The sequence below is a fragment of the Aythya marila genome (assembly GCF_965140915.1).
Source record: "Aythya marila genome assembly, chromosome: 2".
In the NCBI taxonomy this organism is placed as follows: Eukaryota; Metazoa; Chordata; class Aves; order Anseriformes; family Anatidae; genus Aythya; species Aythya marila.
In genome coordinates this window covers 140,888,677-140,905,907 of record NC_139043.1, presented here as the reverse complement: position 1 = coordinate 140,905,907, position 17,231 = coordinate 140,888,677, and the positions used below count along the sequence as shown (strand labels likewise).

Below are 17,231 nucleotides of genomic sequence, written 5' to 3'. Positions count from 1 at the left end.
GGGAAATAGAAAGATTAATTTCTCACTGCAGAAGTCTAAAATGAAATCTTTACACATACTTCATTCTCCACTGCAGTGGATTCAGGTTCTGCCTTGAAGTACCATATGCCTTCCTGTAAAAGGATAGCAATATCTGGTGTTGGAGGAGGACGATTTTCCTCTAACATCTCCTGAGCTTCTGTCTTACTCTTTGCTTTATACTCAGGCTATATTTTCTCCTTTAAAGTGAACAGGAGACTGTGAGAAAAGTAGGTAGCTTTTGACTTGGAGTACAAGATTTCTGGAAGAAAATGGAATGAAATAAAATCCATGGATTATTATATATATATATATCTATATATTTTTTAACTACTGCAGTGCAAGCTCTGAAGTATGTTTTCCAGCTAAAATAGATGATGAAATGATAGGATTTATTCTATTTTTTTGCTATTACTCAACAATGACTTTATATTCTAAGAAAGAGATTTATAAAATATCTTTATATATTTACATATAGATATAAAATAATAGATATAATAGCAGATAGCTTTTCCTCCTTCACATGCCCTGCTACTAGAACTTTATCTATGTACCAGGACAGAAATAACATGTACAATGATAACATCATTTTGCTCATGGATGAATTCCAAAACTTGGTAGAATATTTAATATAAGTTGAAGCTGCTCTGGAAGTTCCTGGCACTTACAGTGTTGATAAGCAAAATATGGCATCTCTCCTTTCCATATCGTGCTATTTTCACACATTAAGGTTAAATTTACAGAAGATAGTTAAGATCATCAAAAAGATTGTTGTCACTTAAAGAAACAACACTGGCTCTGACCTTGGTTATGTCTGATCCTTCCCGTCACTTCCATTGGCTTTGGTCCTCATCAGGCTCATCACCCTGTAGATTTGCTTCCCTTTGTGAACTGAATAGGCTTGTTTTTGTTTTTAATGGATTAGTTCTTCAACAGGGTGGTTAGATGAACCAATTCACAGAGGACTGTGTAAAGCCTTGTGAAATCAGTGGTAGAGCTGCGGGAAAGGTGGAAGGAGAAGGCTTCTGCTCTGATGCTTAGAAAGCTCCAAAAGCTTCAAAAGCTATGCTATTCATCCTAACGCAATTTTAAGAAGAGAAAAGTAAACTCTGTTATTATAGTGTTTTAGATGTTAGAGAGTAAAAATATGTACTGCTTTTTTAAAAAAAAAAAAAAAAATCTTGTTACTTTAAGGACCTAAAAATGTTTTTGAGTACTTTAAATGTAAGTCGTTTGATATGTTTTACTCTGATCTATTTTTCTATCCAAGAAGCAGCCAAATCCAGACCCTAGAGATTTTTAAAGAATTTTTTTGTATAGTAGTGAGATACATGGTTCTTCTTACTCCATTTTTTTTTCTTGATATTTTTGATGTATTAAGCTCAATTGACTGTCTTAGGAAAGGTAATTATATTTAATGTCTGTTTCATTGATGATACTAAAAATGAGTGGAGAGCTGTTTAATAAAAATTTCAGACTGATAATGGATAGTGACTGTTTTTAGAAACATTCTTTGTAAAGAAAATGATCACACCAGAAACTGATGAGCAATTTGTTCTCTAGTTAAAAGCAGCTGTTCAATTAAAAATATTCAGCTTTGGCCTATGATCATTATTTTAAATAATGAACAGTTCTCTGCATTTTGACAGGGAAAAAGTATCACTTGAACAAATAAATTAGTTAATAAATCATATGCTGTTTTGATAATCTTTTTTTGAATACAAGAATTTTTTATTAACAAATTATAGTGAGAGTAGGATTTGAACCCTGTCACTCTTCTGCTCAATCTTGTTTGCTTTGTTCTATATATTATTAAGACAAATTTTACTTATTTTAAACTGAGTAGACATACAAAGGTGTAGGAGTTACTCCTATTCATATCTGAATTGAAATTATTTTTTAAAAACAATTTTTCATTTCTTAACTTTCTTTCTAACTTTATGGCTAAATATTTTCTTCCTGAGAAATCAAATAGGAAGACCCAACATTAGTTAAATTTTCTAAGAATGCTACAGGTTAAACTTGCAATAGTAGTAAAATTCAACACATTTAATAAGTTCTCAATGTGCAAATGTGAGTGCATTCATAGCCAAAATCTTAAAGACTGAGCAGATAAGTTGTCTACTACTGAGTAGTAGTGCTTTTGCTTTCTATCAAGTTTTTGAGATTTATATTTATTTATTTATTTATTTTCTGAACTGGCATGCATGAATGACAAAAGTTGTGGTGCATTGACCTTGGCTGGCTGTCAGATGCCCCCCCCCTCCCCCCCCCGGCTCTTTTGTGTCTCCCTCATCAACAGGACAGAATGAGAAAATGAGATGAAAAAACTTGTGTTGAGATAAAGACAGGGAAAACACTTACCAATAACTATCACAGACATAACAGACTCAATTTGGGGAAAATTAATTTATTGCTAATTAACATGGAGTTGGATGGTAAGAAACAAAGACAAAAACTAACACACTTTCTTCTCACTTCCCCCTTCTTCCTAGGCTCAACTTCACTCCTCCATTCCTATCTCTTCTGAGTGGTGCAGGAGAGATGGGGATAGTCTATAACAGCTTCTCTCTACTTCTCCTTTCTCCTCATATTTACCCTTACTCCAGTGTGGATCTTCGATTGGCCATGGTGTGGATATTTGTTCCACCATGCTTCACAGGCTGGAGAATAATCACTGCTCCAGTGCATGGAGCACCTCCTTCCCCTCCTTCTCTTACATTGGTGTCTGCAGTGCTATTTCTCACTTTCTTTCCCTTGTTCCTCACATTGCCAGGCAGCATATTGCCCTAATGAAATCTGCTTTCCCAGAGGCACCACTTCCTTGGCTGCTGGGTTCAGCTGTGTCTTGCAGTTGGACCATTGGAAATGGCTGGAACTGACAGTATCTAACAGAAGGTAGCCCTGGCCTGTTCTCACAGAGCCTCACCTGTTACCCAAGGCTTGACACCTGTACCTAAAGCCCACATAAAATACACAAATTACAAAGCCTCAAATTATTTACACTAATAAATAAATTAATTAACTAGCCTCACTAATAGAGGCTAGTTAACTATGAACTATGATATTTTTGTATCCTTTCTAAAACTGGCAATTCTTTCAGTGATATACTGCAAAACTCTGAATTTACTTACTAGCTACATGTCCAATCAGCTTATGGATTCTTTTTAAACTTTTGGATTAATAAAAGAACTAGTTCAACATATAATATCTTATCATAAGAATCTCTTATCAGTTCTAATTTGCCACTCTTAAATTTAATAGAAATCTATTATTGTGAATTGATGAATAGATCTCCTTTAAATTAAAATAGTTATTTTCTAAAAGTATAGCAGAACACTAGGAAAGAATTTGATATTTGATTATTTGAGTACTATAGAAAATAAATAGTGGTTAAATGGTGGAAAATGTTTAGAGAAGGAAGGATTAGAAAGGGATATAATTCAATATTATGATTCTAGTTATTTTTACAATATTACAATGTTTAGTTGTTCTAGATTATTTTACATTACAATATAATGATGGAAAAAAATGGAGCATATCTACAAAAACAATAGCAATAAAATCCTGAAGTTTAAGTCATTATTTCTCTGTCCAAAATGTATTAATATGTGTGAGCAGTGACTTAATTGCTATCATAACCAATTGTATGATCCACAGTTCCTTTTTAGTATATCTGATCCTCTCTTGGACTAAGTACTATCACCCCTTGACATTTTAGTCTGTGATGTTTTCTGAACCTGCTGTTTTGACATGGTTTATTGTGCTAAAAATCCAGAAAGGCATGGATGCATGAATAGATCCATTGAAAATGGGTGTGAGAAAAGACCACAACATTGAACATGTAAAGGGAAACTAGTTTTGCTCTAACAGTTACTACAGCAATCATAAATATGTCATCATGAAAACGTTGTTGACTTGATTTTACAGATAGGAGTCTCAGACATTTAGATATTTAATGTCTTATGTCTAAAAAATGCAGTAGTTTCTTACACTCAGAAATGTTCTGGTCTGATTTTAAGATGTTTTTATTATTTTCTTTTTTCATTTTCTTTTTTTTTTTTAGTGTGAAACTTAATTTTTGCTTTTATCTAAATAAGAAATATAAATAAATAAATAAATACACTTGAAAGACCTACCCCAAGCATCTATTAGAAAGTAAGAGAAGTAAGATGTCTTTTTGCAAATACAGAAATATTCCTGTAAGGTCTGTACAAGAGATAACTAGCATTATGCACTAACAAAGACTTACAGCTGTTTTACATGTTAATCGGTTAATTTTTACTTAAGTTATGGTAAAGAATAAAACGCACTAATTTGTCCTAGTAGCTCTGTACTTCAATTTATTTTCCACCATCAAACTTTTGTAGGTTGACGTGTTAGACATTGTGTTTCTCTTTGGCAACCTATATTTCCTTAGAATTTTCCCCTGAGTTTTGTTTTCTTCCTCTCTAGCCTCCACCCACTAACTACAGTATTTTCTTCAGATCAAAGACTGTAAGAAAAAATGACAGAAATTTGGGCTTTTACAATTCTAAATCCTGATTTCTTTTTCTTGGGACGTGTTCCTTCACTGGGGAGAAGAGTACTTTCCTACTTTGGTGTACATTGTGACAATAAGGATATTAGAAGTACAAGGTACTCGCTCCTGGTATTTGAGATCACTTAGTTATGTTAGATCAGGTGAAAAAAAATGTTACTAGGAGACTGAAGAACTTGAATATGACACTGTATATCAGTATATGGGCTGTTAAGAATTGGATCAAACTTCACATCTTCATCTTCATCCCTGTAGATTTTCAATATTCAGCTGAACAAAGACCTGAACAACTTGCTCTGATCTCAGAGCTAACCCTTCTTTGAGCAACAGGTTAAAACAGAAACCTCCTGAGGTCCATTCCAACCTGAATTATCCTGTTTTCCTGTAATGTGCAATAAATATTTGGAGATATACAGACAATTTTTGTTGTTGTTTTTGTTTTGTTTTGGTGGGACAACCTTTCTATTTGGTAAGATTAACGTAATTTTGTTAAGAGGCATAGGAAAGCCAAAGCGAGCTTGGAACAAATCTACTTCTTTCACTTGTAGGGTTCATTCTAGTTTACAGTGGACACTGAGAAGATAAAAGATGCTAAAAAGATTACATTTCAATCTCAAGCACTAGGCTGTGGAATTCGATATAGAAATCCAATATTTAGAGACTGAAAGACCCGTACAACATTTTGTATGTGATATAGACAATTCAGGTTTAGGGAAGAAAGAGAAACACTGAGGTAATACCTTCTGGGCTACTTAGATGTTGTATGCTCTTATGCAAAAACAAGGATATATGTAAATGATAGTTGTAGATAACTATTTCTTTTAAGTAATTTAATTTCCTATCTTCTTCATAAACATAAAATCACCACTGATGTTTAAATAATGTATTTAATGCCATAGATATCTTCAAAGATCTTAGTAGTGTAATGCATACTTTAATTTTTAAATGCATATTCCCTTGACTGTCCTAGTTTTTTCCATTGGCTACCTCTTATGATTAACTGCTACTGCTCTTTAACAATCTAGTTTTTAACTATTTAGTTTTTAGTTGCTTTTGCAACTTTCTGCTATTAAGTTTATTCAGTTCAGAGATCATATTTATGAGGAATTATGGGAGAAATACTGAATTAAAAAATGCCAAAAAACAGAGTGAAACAGATGCTACATTTTGCATTGTCTTGAAAGAGAACAACCAGACATATGTTAGTGAGGAAATAATTAATTTTAATTTGGCAGTCAAAATCCGAATATTAAATTGAATACACCAACATTTTAAAACTCATACTTTATTAAGTAATCATATATGTAATCATGTGATATCTCAGTATGCAAAATAAGAAAATTCCATAGCATGTACAACTCAGGGGTAACCAGAAACAAATATTTATTAAGTATTAGCAGAGAAAAATGAAAATGTGCCTTTTATTTCAATCAACCAGATGCAAACTTTATCTTATAAATGCAGAAGGAAACTGTGGGTAAGAAGAGCAATATCTTTCAAAATGCAAATAAGCAACCTCTTCAATGGAGGATATCTATGCTGTTGTTTCAATTGCCTCCCTCCCCCCACTAATCAGAACTAGTGGGAAAATGTTAAGAGTTTGGCACATAAAAACACAAACTTGAAGTTGAATGGTTGCAACATCAGGCAAGTCAGATATTAATTTTAATCATCTGCTACTTTCCAAAGAAGTGTATGTGAATATACTAACATACAGATGCAACTTCACCAGCTAATAGTTAATTCATCAGCATATAGTCCAAAAAGAGCAAGTCCTATCAGTACCTTCCTAAGTTATTATTTGGTAAGCACTAAATGGCAGTGTCCACATAAATAATATTTATGAAGTTACTGAACATAACATCAAACAATACAATTGTCAGGAATACTGTATTATTTTAATGGGAGTAGACCACAGTTTTTGCAACTTTGTTTTTTCATGTACTATGGTTTCTTATAATAATATTCTCCAAAGATTATTGAGTTACATATGTATCACATGGACCGAAACATAGTTTGCAAAATTACATTACTATTAAAAAAAAAAAAAAGTTACATTAATATTACAAAGGCAAAAATTATCATTAGAAATATTACATTTATGCTTTGAATATATCAGATAATTGATTTTTTAAAATATCTAATATGGAATAATGTTTCTACTGTCTTCAGAAAAAATGGCTTTATGCGTGGGGAAGATTCTCAGTGAAAAAATGAAAAGTATTAATTTTACCTACTTTTATTTTATACATAGAATCTTTTTCAGAATCTATCTTCTTTGTTTGATGTAAAAAAATAAATGATTGTTTGGAGATCAAACTAAAAGTGAGAATGGATTCAGACACTTTTTCTAATTTTGCAAAGTTATAATAAATTGACATGTTTTGTGTTTCTGCATTATTTTGTACAAATTAGAACCAGTAAAACCAGTAGTGGAAGGAAAATTAAATAACAAATGTAGTAAATAAAGAAGGAAGGAAAAAAAAAAAAAAAAAAAAAAAAAAAAAGGAGAGAGAGAGAAAGAGAGAGCACTTGAGCTCCTACAGAGAAATTTGAATTTTAAGTGTGTTTAATATGTGTTTGATGTGTTTGTGTTCAGGAGATGACTGCTTACTTGGCATGTGCCCCACCTAAAGGTTTTCTTTTTTGGGGCAACCTAATCTAGTTGGTAGCATCCCTGTCCATTGTCTAAACCCGTGATGATCAGATCAATGTAGCATATATTACCTTGCAGGCATTTTGCTGTTTATCTGGTATCTTTCTCCTTGAGTTATTATGGACTTGCTTTATATGATCAAAGAAAATTATTCTAGTTAGCATTTGTAGCTTTTTGTAGAATTTTACATACAAATGAGACTTAAGACCTGGATTACATGATGAATAATACTCAAGTTGTCACATTACTAAATAACTTCAATTGTCCGAGCAAATTACATTCCATTTCCTTTTGAAAATTTGTAGTAGTTTACCAAATTATATTATAGAGGAATATCATTTTATTCTTATTTAAAATTCTTTTTAATTTTGCACCCACTAATGCACACATAAAAAGTTTTTTTTTGTTTTTTTTTTTTTCATACAAATTTCAGTGCAAAAATGAAATTAAAGAAACAATCAATCATTACCTTTCTGAGTAGCAGGATAATGATGGTGATAAATGTCACATCCCTGAAAGCTAAATGTCATCATGAACAGTTGTAATAATAATCTTTTAGGAAAAGAAAATGTAGTGGATGATAAGCTAGTAATGTCTTCATTTTAAAAATCCCTTACCCACCTTGTGTATACAAGCCACTCATAAAAAATAAACACCTTGGCATAAATTTGTACTTCTTTCTTGTGGGTATGTGTTCCACAATTCCCTCAAATCATTGAGTAGGTAAATAGGCAGGAGCTGAGTGCTGCAAATTAAATTTTTAGTGAAATTATTTGGCTTGGTTTTATCTTGGTCAGTTTATTTTCATGTGGTGATACTTACCAATGGATCAATGTATTTATTAGATCACGAAAAAGTTAATAGGAAAAGTGCTTTATCTTGACTTGTCAAATAATTATACTTATGCTCATTTGGGAGAGGTAAGAATCTTATTAATTTGTTTTATTCTTTGAATTAAACTATATTCTTGCAATCAAATTTAAAATGTGCTTACTAAATCCAAAGTGTTCTGCAACTAATAATCTGCCTCTGCATATTAAACATAAGTTGTTTAAATCTAGTCTTGGTTTAATTACTTTATTTGTGAAGATACAAATGACAAAACCAATGACAGGTTTCTGGATACATGTGTTGATGACTTCTTGCATATGCTGTAACAGTAACTTACCATTTGGTTGTCTTACCAGTTATGACTGTAACCAAAAATAGTGCACTACAGTGCTCAGCTACAAACACATGAAAACAATTTAACACTAAACATTAATAAAGTAAGTCAACCTATGCTGCTACACAATTGCCACAAAAGACAAACTGGGCTCTAATGGCATGTCCAGATTTGCTGGTGAGCATACACTGCCAAATTATTCAACTTGTTCTTTAGATTTTTTTGACTTGTAGATAGCATGGGGATTACTGGTCTGATACCCTGATGAGGTTATATTCTGAAGCCTGATGAGGTTATATTCTCCTAGAATATTTCCAAATCATTTAGAAAAAATAAATGCTGCCATATGTACATCAAACAAAAAGAACGCGTAGAGATGGATATCTGTAGTGCATGTCACCAGTGCTATGAGTACACAAAATTGTCCTTTCATATGCATCTCACATATAGTGGGTTTAATTAAAAACAAACAAAAAAACAACCAACCAACCAAACAAACAAACAAAAAACCAAACAAAACAAACAAACAAAAATTAAAACACTCCACCAAACCCTCAGCTCCCTAGAAACCCTGTAATTCACTTCAAGAGAGATTTCTTTATGAACCATGTTCCATTATAATGCAGCAGAAAATTCATCCACTATAACTTTTAAGATAAGTCCGTATAAAATTAATAATGCAATAGAAATTTGAACATAACCCTAAATAGTGTAAATTGGCTGTTTTATTTTTTTTCTTCCATTGATACTCTAGACACTTTTTAAAGTCCAGTTTCTATATCATACAATCATCTCTACTACACACATTTTCTCAAACCAATGTACCTTACCTGACTCAGTGTCCATGAAAACTCCTCATATTTTATACTGATGTCTTAAACTATCATATAAAACTTTTAAGTTATATATAATATGTATATAATATACTTTAAGTTGTCTGCCCCTTCAATGATGAAACAGCAATGTATTCACAGCAAGCTATAATACAGTTTTATTTTTAAGACAATTAACCATGAGTTGTATTTTTTTTTTTTTATTTTGTAGGTTAACAGGATTTCATCTTCCTCCACCTGTGACAAGTACAAAATCTGTATTTTCACTGCGCTTGACAAGTGACTTTGCTGTTAGTGCTCATGGGTTCAAAGTTTACTATGAAGGTAAGACATGCTTAACAAAAGGATTTGGATTTTTTCTCTGATGTCTATACATAACAAAATTAAATGTCCTAGCTGTGCAAACACACATATAAACCTTATCCACATTGCTTTTGCTTTTCTTGCAGTCATTCAAATTGTATGACTCCCATCTGAAACCAGAAAACTTAAAACTGTCTGCAATCCCACCCAGAAAAGAATCTTTTTTGACATTTACTTAAATAATGCCAAATTTTTGAATTCTGAAAAGGAAATCTTAATCTTTCTAGTCTTTCAAAGATGTGGTCATCCAAATTTGTGTCAAGACGCTGCTTGTTACTCCTGAATTTAATATTTAAATTTTTATCTGCAAGTTTCATGATTTTGCATAGAAGAAACGCTGACTCAGCTCTCTGAACTACCATGAAGCTACCTCACTACTGTGGTTTGGTAATTGTCTGCCAATTTCACACAGACCCTAGAGCAAGTGAGATGGCAGATACATTCCTGAAGTCTAGAAGTTCATAATAGTTCATAATAGTTCATAGTTCAGTTTCCATGTTCCAGGAAAGATCTTGTTTATAATCAAGCTCACTTAAGTCATATTTGAAGAGCTGGAGTATATGATCCATCCGTTTTTTATAATAATTTTCTTGGCACTGAGATTATAAATTCTAACATATATTTACATGATATAAACAAAAAGTATTTTCTCTCTTTCTCTTTTTCCTTTTCTTTCTCTTTTTCCTCTCCCTCTCCCTCTCCCTCTCCCTCTCCCTCTCCCTCTCCCTCTCCCTCTCCCTCTCCCTCTCCCTCTCCCTCTCCCTCTCCCTCTCCCTCTCCCTTTTCCTTTTCCTTTTCCTTATTGATGTAAGGACAGTTAATCTTTTTGCTTCGTTAAATGTATCTGTTGGCAAGCTAGGAGCTATAGTAAACATCCTGGAAAAGCTCCAAGGCTGTTGTTGTACCCTACTCAGTCCATCAGCAACAGAGAACTAATCTTTCAGAACATAAATAGCTGATTCACACTGAGATCTACTAAAATATCCAAAAACTGGTAATGCACATGAAGAGCTGCCATAGAAATAAAGCAGCCAATACTGACTCTGAAGTAAAACGTCTTCAGCAATAGACATAGCTTACTTTCAGCTATAATGTATTAAAATGCTACTTCACACAGAAATTCCCACCTATATACAGTTATGTTAAGATAATTTACAAAATAGACATTGACTCTGTGTGTTAACAACTGATTTTGGCTGGTTTATAGCTGCTTTGTAGTTTGTTTATTTTTCAAGTGTTCAATAACTTTGCTCTCCAGCAGTGTGATTACAAAACTGCTGTAATTACTATGTAATTACTATGGAATTTTTACTTTACAAAATGTGGTACATCCTTCTTTTATGCATACTAGGAAAATATGTAGCATTTTTTATGACTGATTTGGTTTCATAAATCAAAAAATTTAAATTTACTATATATAGTATAATCTGGTATCCTCATACATTGCATAATGAAGGGTTTTACACTACCAATGCTAGCAGAAAGGGTACTATGCATTTCAGTTTGACAGAGAATGATTAAACCTAAAATGCAAGATCAACAATGACTTCACAGATGACTAGCTCCTCAGATAGTTCCTTTGCAGGCTAAAATATCATGCTCATATCTAGCTCCTAAAATCACTGAGAAGTGTGAGTAAATAGTATCTTCAATCACAGAAAACAGTATTTTAGAACAAAACATAAACATGTTACCTTTAATTTGATACTCGTGTGGTTTTTTTTGTTTGTTTGTTTGTTTGTTTTTGAATCTCAGATTTATTCTGTAAAATCAGAAATATCAAGATCAATTAGGCTAGACTCCAAAGTTCTAGTTCACTGGAGTCTCTTATTTAGGAGGCCAGAACTACTTCTTTGAGAGCTGCATTAAGGCAGCTATATTCAGTGAGAGATGTTTTTTTTTTCTTTCAGTGCCTGTTTTTTTGATTTCATGTGATACTACTTGTCTTTATACCCAACTAGCAAAGAAACGAAAACTCATTAGTTGATATTCATCTCATGTCTCATTCCTTAATGTGATAAAATAGATGTATTTAAATGATAATCACATCAGATCAATCTCTATTTCTGTTCTTGTACTCTTTGTGAAGGTGTATAACCCTGCAATCAACATTTTCAGATCTGGTTCTACCTAGTACCCAATTTTCAACAATTTTGATTGCCCAGTAGCTCCTTGTTAGCTTCCCGATGAAACATCTGCATACTTAGTACGCCTAAATATCAGATCCATACTTAAGTGCTTCATTATGGATATGTAATTTGAAACCTAAAATAGAAATGATTAGCAACACATCATTGCAATAAAGCAAAGTTATAGACAGAGATAGTATGAGAGGACAGGGTGAGCAGTATAGACATATACCTGAATGGTTCAGATCCAGGTGTAACGTGATTTGAAAAAGAAGGAACATATGTTTCACAATCAGTGATTATTTAAAATACTTTTCTTTGAAATGTTTGGACATAAGCATATGATTAAATGGAGTGTATTATTTTTCATTATCTTAGAAAATAAATAAAAGTAAAAAGGCCTGTCAACATCTCTTTCTCTGTCCTTGACATATTTTCTCATCCTTGATTATTTTCAGTTGAGCTGAAACTCAGTAAAAAACTCCAAAGTATCTGACAGAGTCTGCGAGACATATACATCTACTGTGGACTTTCTTGGCATAGGAAAACAATAAAAATATTTGTGGAAACATTTAAAATATATGATTGAGTAAATAGGAATGTACTTACCAATCTTATATAAGCCCCTGGAACTGCATTAAATCGAATTAAATACTCAACAGACCACAGAAATACCCACTCTGGTCTCTTCATCTCAATACTGTAAGACTCAGTCTGTATCTTTCCTTCTTCTGTCTTTTCTTTCTCCATGTCAAATTTGGGTTAGCTTTGGTACCATTGTGCATATACTTCTTTATGTTCATTTTTGAGAACGAATGCATATGAGAAATATACCTATAAAGCATGACACCCTTAAGGTGGGGAAAGGATTTAATGAGACAGAACTGAAACAGATTACTGAAATGAAAAATACCTCCCATACAGTGACAGTAGAAAATGATGAAATACAATAAAAAAATAAGGTGTTTTTAAGAAAAATACTTGATCTACACTAATTTCCAGCAGAGTGCTTTTTATTATTATTCACAGAATAATAATAATAATCATAGATTTATTTTCACAGAATAATAATAATAATCACAGAATCACAGAATTTTCTAGGTTGGAAGAGACCTCAAGGTCATCGAGTCCATTCATTTCATCACTGCCCAATATTATAGCTTTGCTTGCTGGAGTGAGGAATGAGGGAATTGCATGTCTGCTGATTCTCTAATTCTCTGCCTTTTTTGTTGCTGTTGTTTGTTTTGTTAGTTATTGCTGTTTTTTTTTTTGTTGTTGTTGTTGTTTGTTTGTTTATTGAAAAGTTTCTATCATCCCTTTCTTTCATAGTAGCTTCCAGGGTTTGTATAACATGTATGGGCGGTAATATGTAGAGGAGAAATGTTATAATTAATCCCTTATTTGATAATTTAATCAAGTCACTGTGTAGTTCTTCCTTTTTTGTTGTTATTTGCAGCATAATTATTTTGTTTTTTGAACAGAAGAGTTTGAGATGTGCTTTTCTATTTCCTGTTGTCCTGAGATATAAGGCAGCTTTATTCATTGTGACTAGGAAGGGGAAATACAGCTGCTAAGAAAGAAAGCAACACAGTACCTTGGACCACACAGCAAGGGGATTCAGTGAACATAGTCCTGTTTTGAATAGTGATTCCTTTTGTACTTACTGGGTTATTTTACAGTTATTAAAAAGGTATCTGGCATAGTTAAAAATCATTGACTTCAATAACAATTTTACTGAAATTTTGTGGCAGTCTTTATTCAATGTAAAGATGATAGGCATTTTTGTGCTATTCTATTGATTATGAGCAAGAAAAAATAACTTCATTTATGGATTATTCATATACTGAAAACTCTGAATGTCCTGGATGTAATAATTTATAATTAGTTATAATAGTGTTATGAAATATCATTTCATTTTTTTGAATGTCTACACTTCTTATTTAAAGCTGAAGTATAACAGTGGATTATTAGACATTATAAATAATGAAATGGTCTTGATGTTTTCACTGGAGTGGCACTGTAGGAACACAGCAATCTAACTGAAATGCTTTTTGGGGGTTTTGAGAGCAATGTTAAACATGTCAAGATTGATCTCGTCTTCATTGATGATGGGAAAGAGAGGTAGGAAAGTAGATGGTGATTATTAACAGAACAGAGTTTCCAGTTAGTGACTTTTAGTGACCAATCATGCATTCATTTCAGAAATACTCAGAAAAAAAAGGTAGCTGATATACAGGATTATTGAAGTATGTATAACAGAAATATTATTAGGACTTAAACTGCCAGGATGTGAATGTTAAAAATAATTTTGGCAGTTTGTACAGAGCTAGAAAATGTGAACAAATCTATTGAATCTATGTAATCTATTTTTAGCTCTCCTGCATACCAGAATTCAGAAATGTGGCTACAGATAATCTAAATCTCACATTTAGGTAATGTACACAAGGTATTGACTGTATTAAGCAAACAACATCACAACTAACTTCATATCAAAAAAATAAAATAAAATAAAATAAAATAAAATAAAATAAAATAAAATAAAATAAAATAAAAAATAAAAAAAATAAAAGGACTGGTATTGAATTATTGTTTAATGTTGGAGTGGTATCTGTAAAAGGTACACTTAAAAAGTGATTGCTAGGTTAGTGTTGTAAAAGCCACAGACTTTAAGCTGTGAAGTTTTAACCAAACTTACTATATGACAGATACTATAGGATTCTTTCTTTTCTTCTTTTTTCTTTTATTGTTCAGATTTTGCCATAGCTATTTTGTGTGTTTCTGCTTTCTGTGAAAAGATTGTTTCAGCAAGCCCTTACTAAAAATGGAATTAAATTACATTTCCCTACTGTTTCTTAAAGAAAAGTCCAAAAACATACACACTCAAAAGAGATGGTTTAAATTACCTAAACATATACATTTACCATGGAAACTCCTGTTTTTAAAAATGAAACATAATAAATATAAGAAGGAAATCTAAATTCTGGATATTTACTCCCATTCAACTCAATGAAAACCAAAGGGGAAAAAAATAGTCCTAGAGCTTCTTCCTTTTGAGTATCTGTCAAAAGGAAGAAGCTCATATCTTCCAGTATGAGTATCTGTCATGTTTTCTATGTAGTCACAGAAAATGTGACTACATCTAATATAGAAAAAAAATAAACAAAAAATAAACAACAACAACAAAAAAAAATCATCAGTGCCTGATCAGACACTACCCACAGCATGTGATGAAAAAAAAAAAAAAAAAAAAAAAAAGAGTGTGCTTGGATGTTCAGGGAAAGAACTACTTCAAGAAAAGTAGTTCTGTACTCTTCGGGTACAGTGAAGTTAAAGAGAAAGTTACAATATTTTAACATTAATTTAGTAAATAGAGTTATCAAATCATAAGCAAAATTTATAGATAGAATAACTAGATAAATAGGTAAGCTATAAAATATGGTGTTAGGTCAAGTCACAAGGGTTTTGTTTGTTTTATATTGATGTGATTTCAGTGTAACCACATCTAGAGAATTAAAATTTCAGATTATCTGCTTTTGATCATATGGTTGATAATCCAGACAAGAAAAGAAACAAAACAAACAAAAAGATCAATTTTTAAAAATTATTTAATTTTAAAAATTTTATTTTTTTAAAAAATATTTAAAGATCAAAAATACCTCAAGTATTTTGTCTGGCAAAACTATAATTCAATATTATTTCCCATGCATTATACACAGATGCATAGCCATCACTTTTAGATTCACATATAAAAATTCACGTTTCCAAAATGCATTCTGTCAATTAACACTTAACATTGTTACTAAATAAAATATATATATTGTCTGGAAAAATACTTCTTTCTTCCAGTATAGCCTGCATGTTACAATACATCTTTGCCTCAGTACTACCATGCTAATCCTAAATGCCAGAAGTACTTGTAATGCTGTTGCACAAAACAGCATTACAGTTCTCTCTTTTTGAAATTTCATTTCATCCAATTCTCTTGATATTGCAATCACTAACTAGAATTTGGCTAAAGAATAACTTCTGGAGACAAACTCAGCCATTAAAAACATCAAGATCTTAGAGAAGCTATCACTTTCTTTGATTTCATTGATTACCCTGCCACACTTAGAATTAAAACTTTGATTTTTAACTTCTAGTCACTGGTTCTTGCTCTGTTTTTATCTGCTAGATTACAGGACCCTTGATATTAGCATCTGTTCTTATATTAGGTTTTTAAGTATTGCAATAAAGTCACATACTTCAGAGTATTCTTTTTCTTTAATATGAGCTTTTTAAGTCTTAATATAAAATATTTTGTTCCAGATTATAAATTATTTTGTTATTCTTTTGTGTTTTTATCATTTTGTGAGTGTCATGAATCCTAAATGTTTTCTATGCTGTAAAGAGAAGTAATTATAACCACCTGAATATTGCATTTGCCCCTTTCTGCAGTCATATCTCAGTCTGAGCCCATTTTATTTTGTTGTCTAGTGCATTTTTTTCATAGAATCACAGAAATATTGACCAATATCTTGTGCAGTCATGTTGCCCAAATTGCTTGAAGCAAAAATATTTTCTTGCTGGTAAATCAGGTTAGCTGTGACCATCTTTAGTTGTATCTTGAAAGCCATTGAAGAAGATGTTTCCTTGGTGTCTTTGAGAAGTGCTCTTATGTTGCACTACTGTCCTGGTGAAAAATGTTTTCGTGACACTCAGCCTGAAATTCTCAAGTTGCTATCTGTATCCACTGACTTCTTTTTAACTGCCTTTCAAGTCGCTGCAGGCTTCTTCTCTGAGCCTTCTGCATCTGCATCTGCTGAATTTCAACCAGTCAGTTCCCTGTTTATATCAATCCATATATGAAGTCACTTCACTCCATGCCAGACTTTGTTCTTTTTCTTATTGAACTTTACGAGGTTTCTATCGGTTCAGTCCTCCAGTTCACTAAGGTTTAAACTGTCATTTGGCATATCAGTATTTCTTCATGGTTCACTCTTATCTGCAAATTTGCTAACAGTGCACTGAGTCACCCAGACTGTTCATGAAGATGTTGGACAGTATGGGTCCTAATGCTGACTGATGGGTTATTTCAGTTTCTATTATGCTCATAATGATCAGTAATGTTCATCCTGCCTACACTGCATCATCTGCCAAATGAGAATGCAATGGAAAATTATACCAAAAGCCTTACTAAAGTCAAGTTATGCTAAACCAACTGCTTTCACTTACCTTGTCCGCGCAGCCAGTCATTTCTTCTTTGTAAGGAAATTTAAAAGGTGAGAGTGTCTGCACCCTTAAGATTATCCAGTCAAGGATCCTTTCAATACAAAAGAGGATAATAAATAAGTAAAAGGAAAAACAAATGCACACAGAGACACAATCACAGAATGGCTGAGGTTGGAAGGGACCTCTGAATCTCCTGATCACCATCTTATCCTCCACATGCTTGGAGATGACCTCCAGGATGAGCTGTTCCATCACCTTTCCAGGGATGGAGGTGAAGCTGACTGGCCTGTGGTTGCATGGGTCCTCCTTTTTTGCC

The 17,231-nt window shown here is 32.4% G+C and overlaps 1 protein-coding gene across 3 annotated transcripts in view; it reads left to right on the top strand.

Moving 5' to 3' along the window:
* The window catches only part of CSMD3 (CUB and Sushi multiple domains 3), a gene marked incomplete at both ends in the record, with an annotated part of 682,849 nt that overhangs the window by 102,906 nt on the left and 562,712 nt on the right, over window positions 1–17,231 (top strand). For all 3 annotated transcript variants that reach the window (XM_082754088.1, XM_082754087.1, XM_082754086.1), the window contains one exon: window positions 9,424–9,536. In XM_082754088.1, coding sequence (XP_082610214.1) covers window positions 9,424–9,536 — 113 coding nt within the window. The remainder of the gene's footprint in view (window positions 1–9,423; window positions 9,537–17,231) is intronic.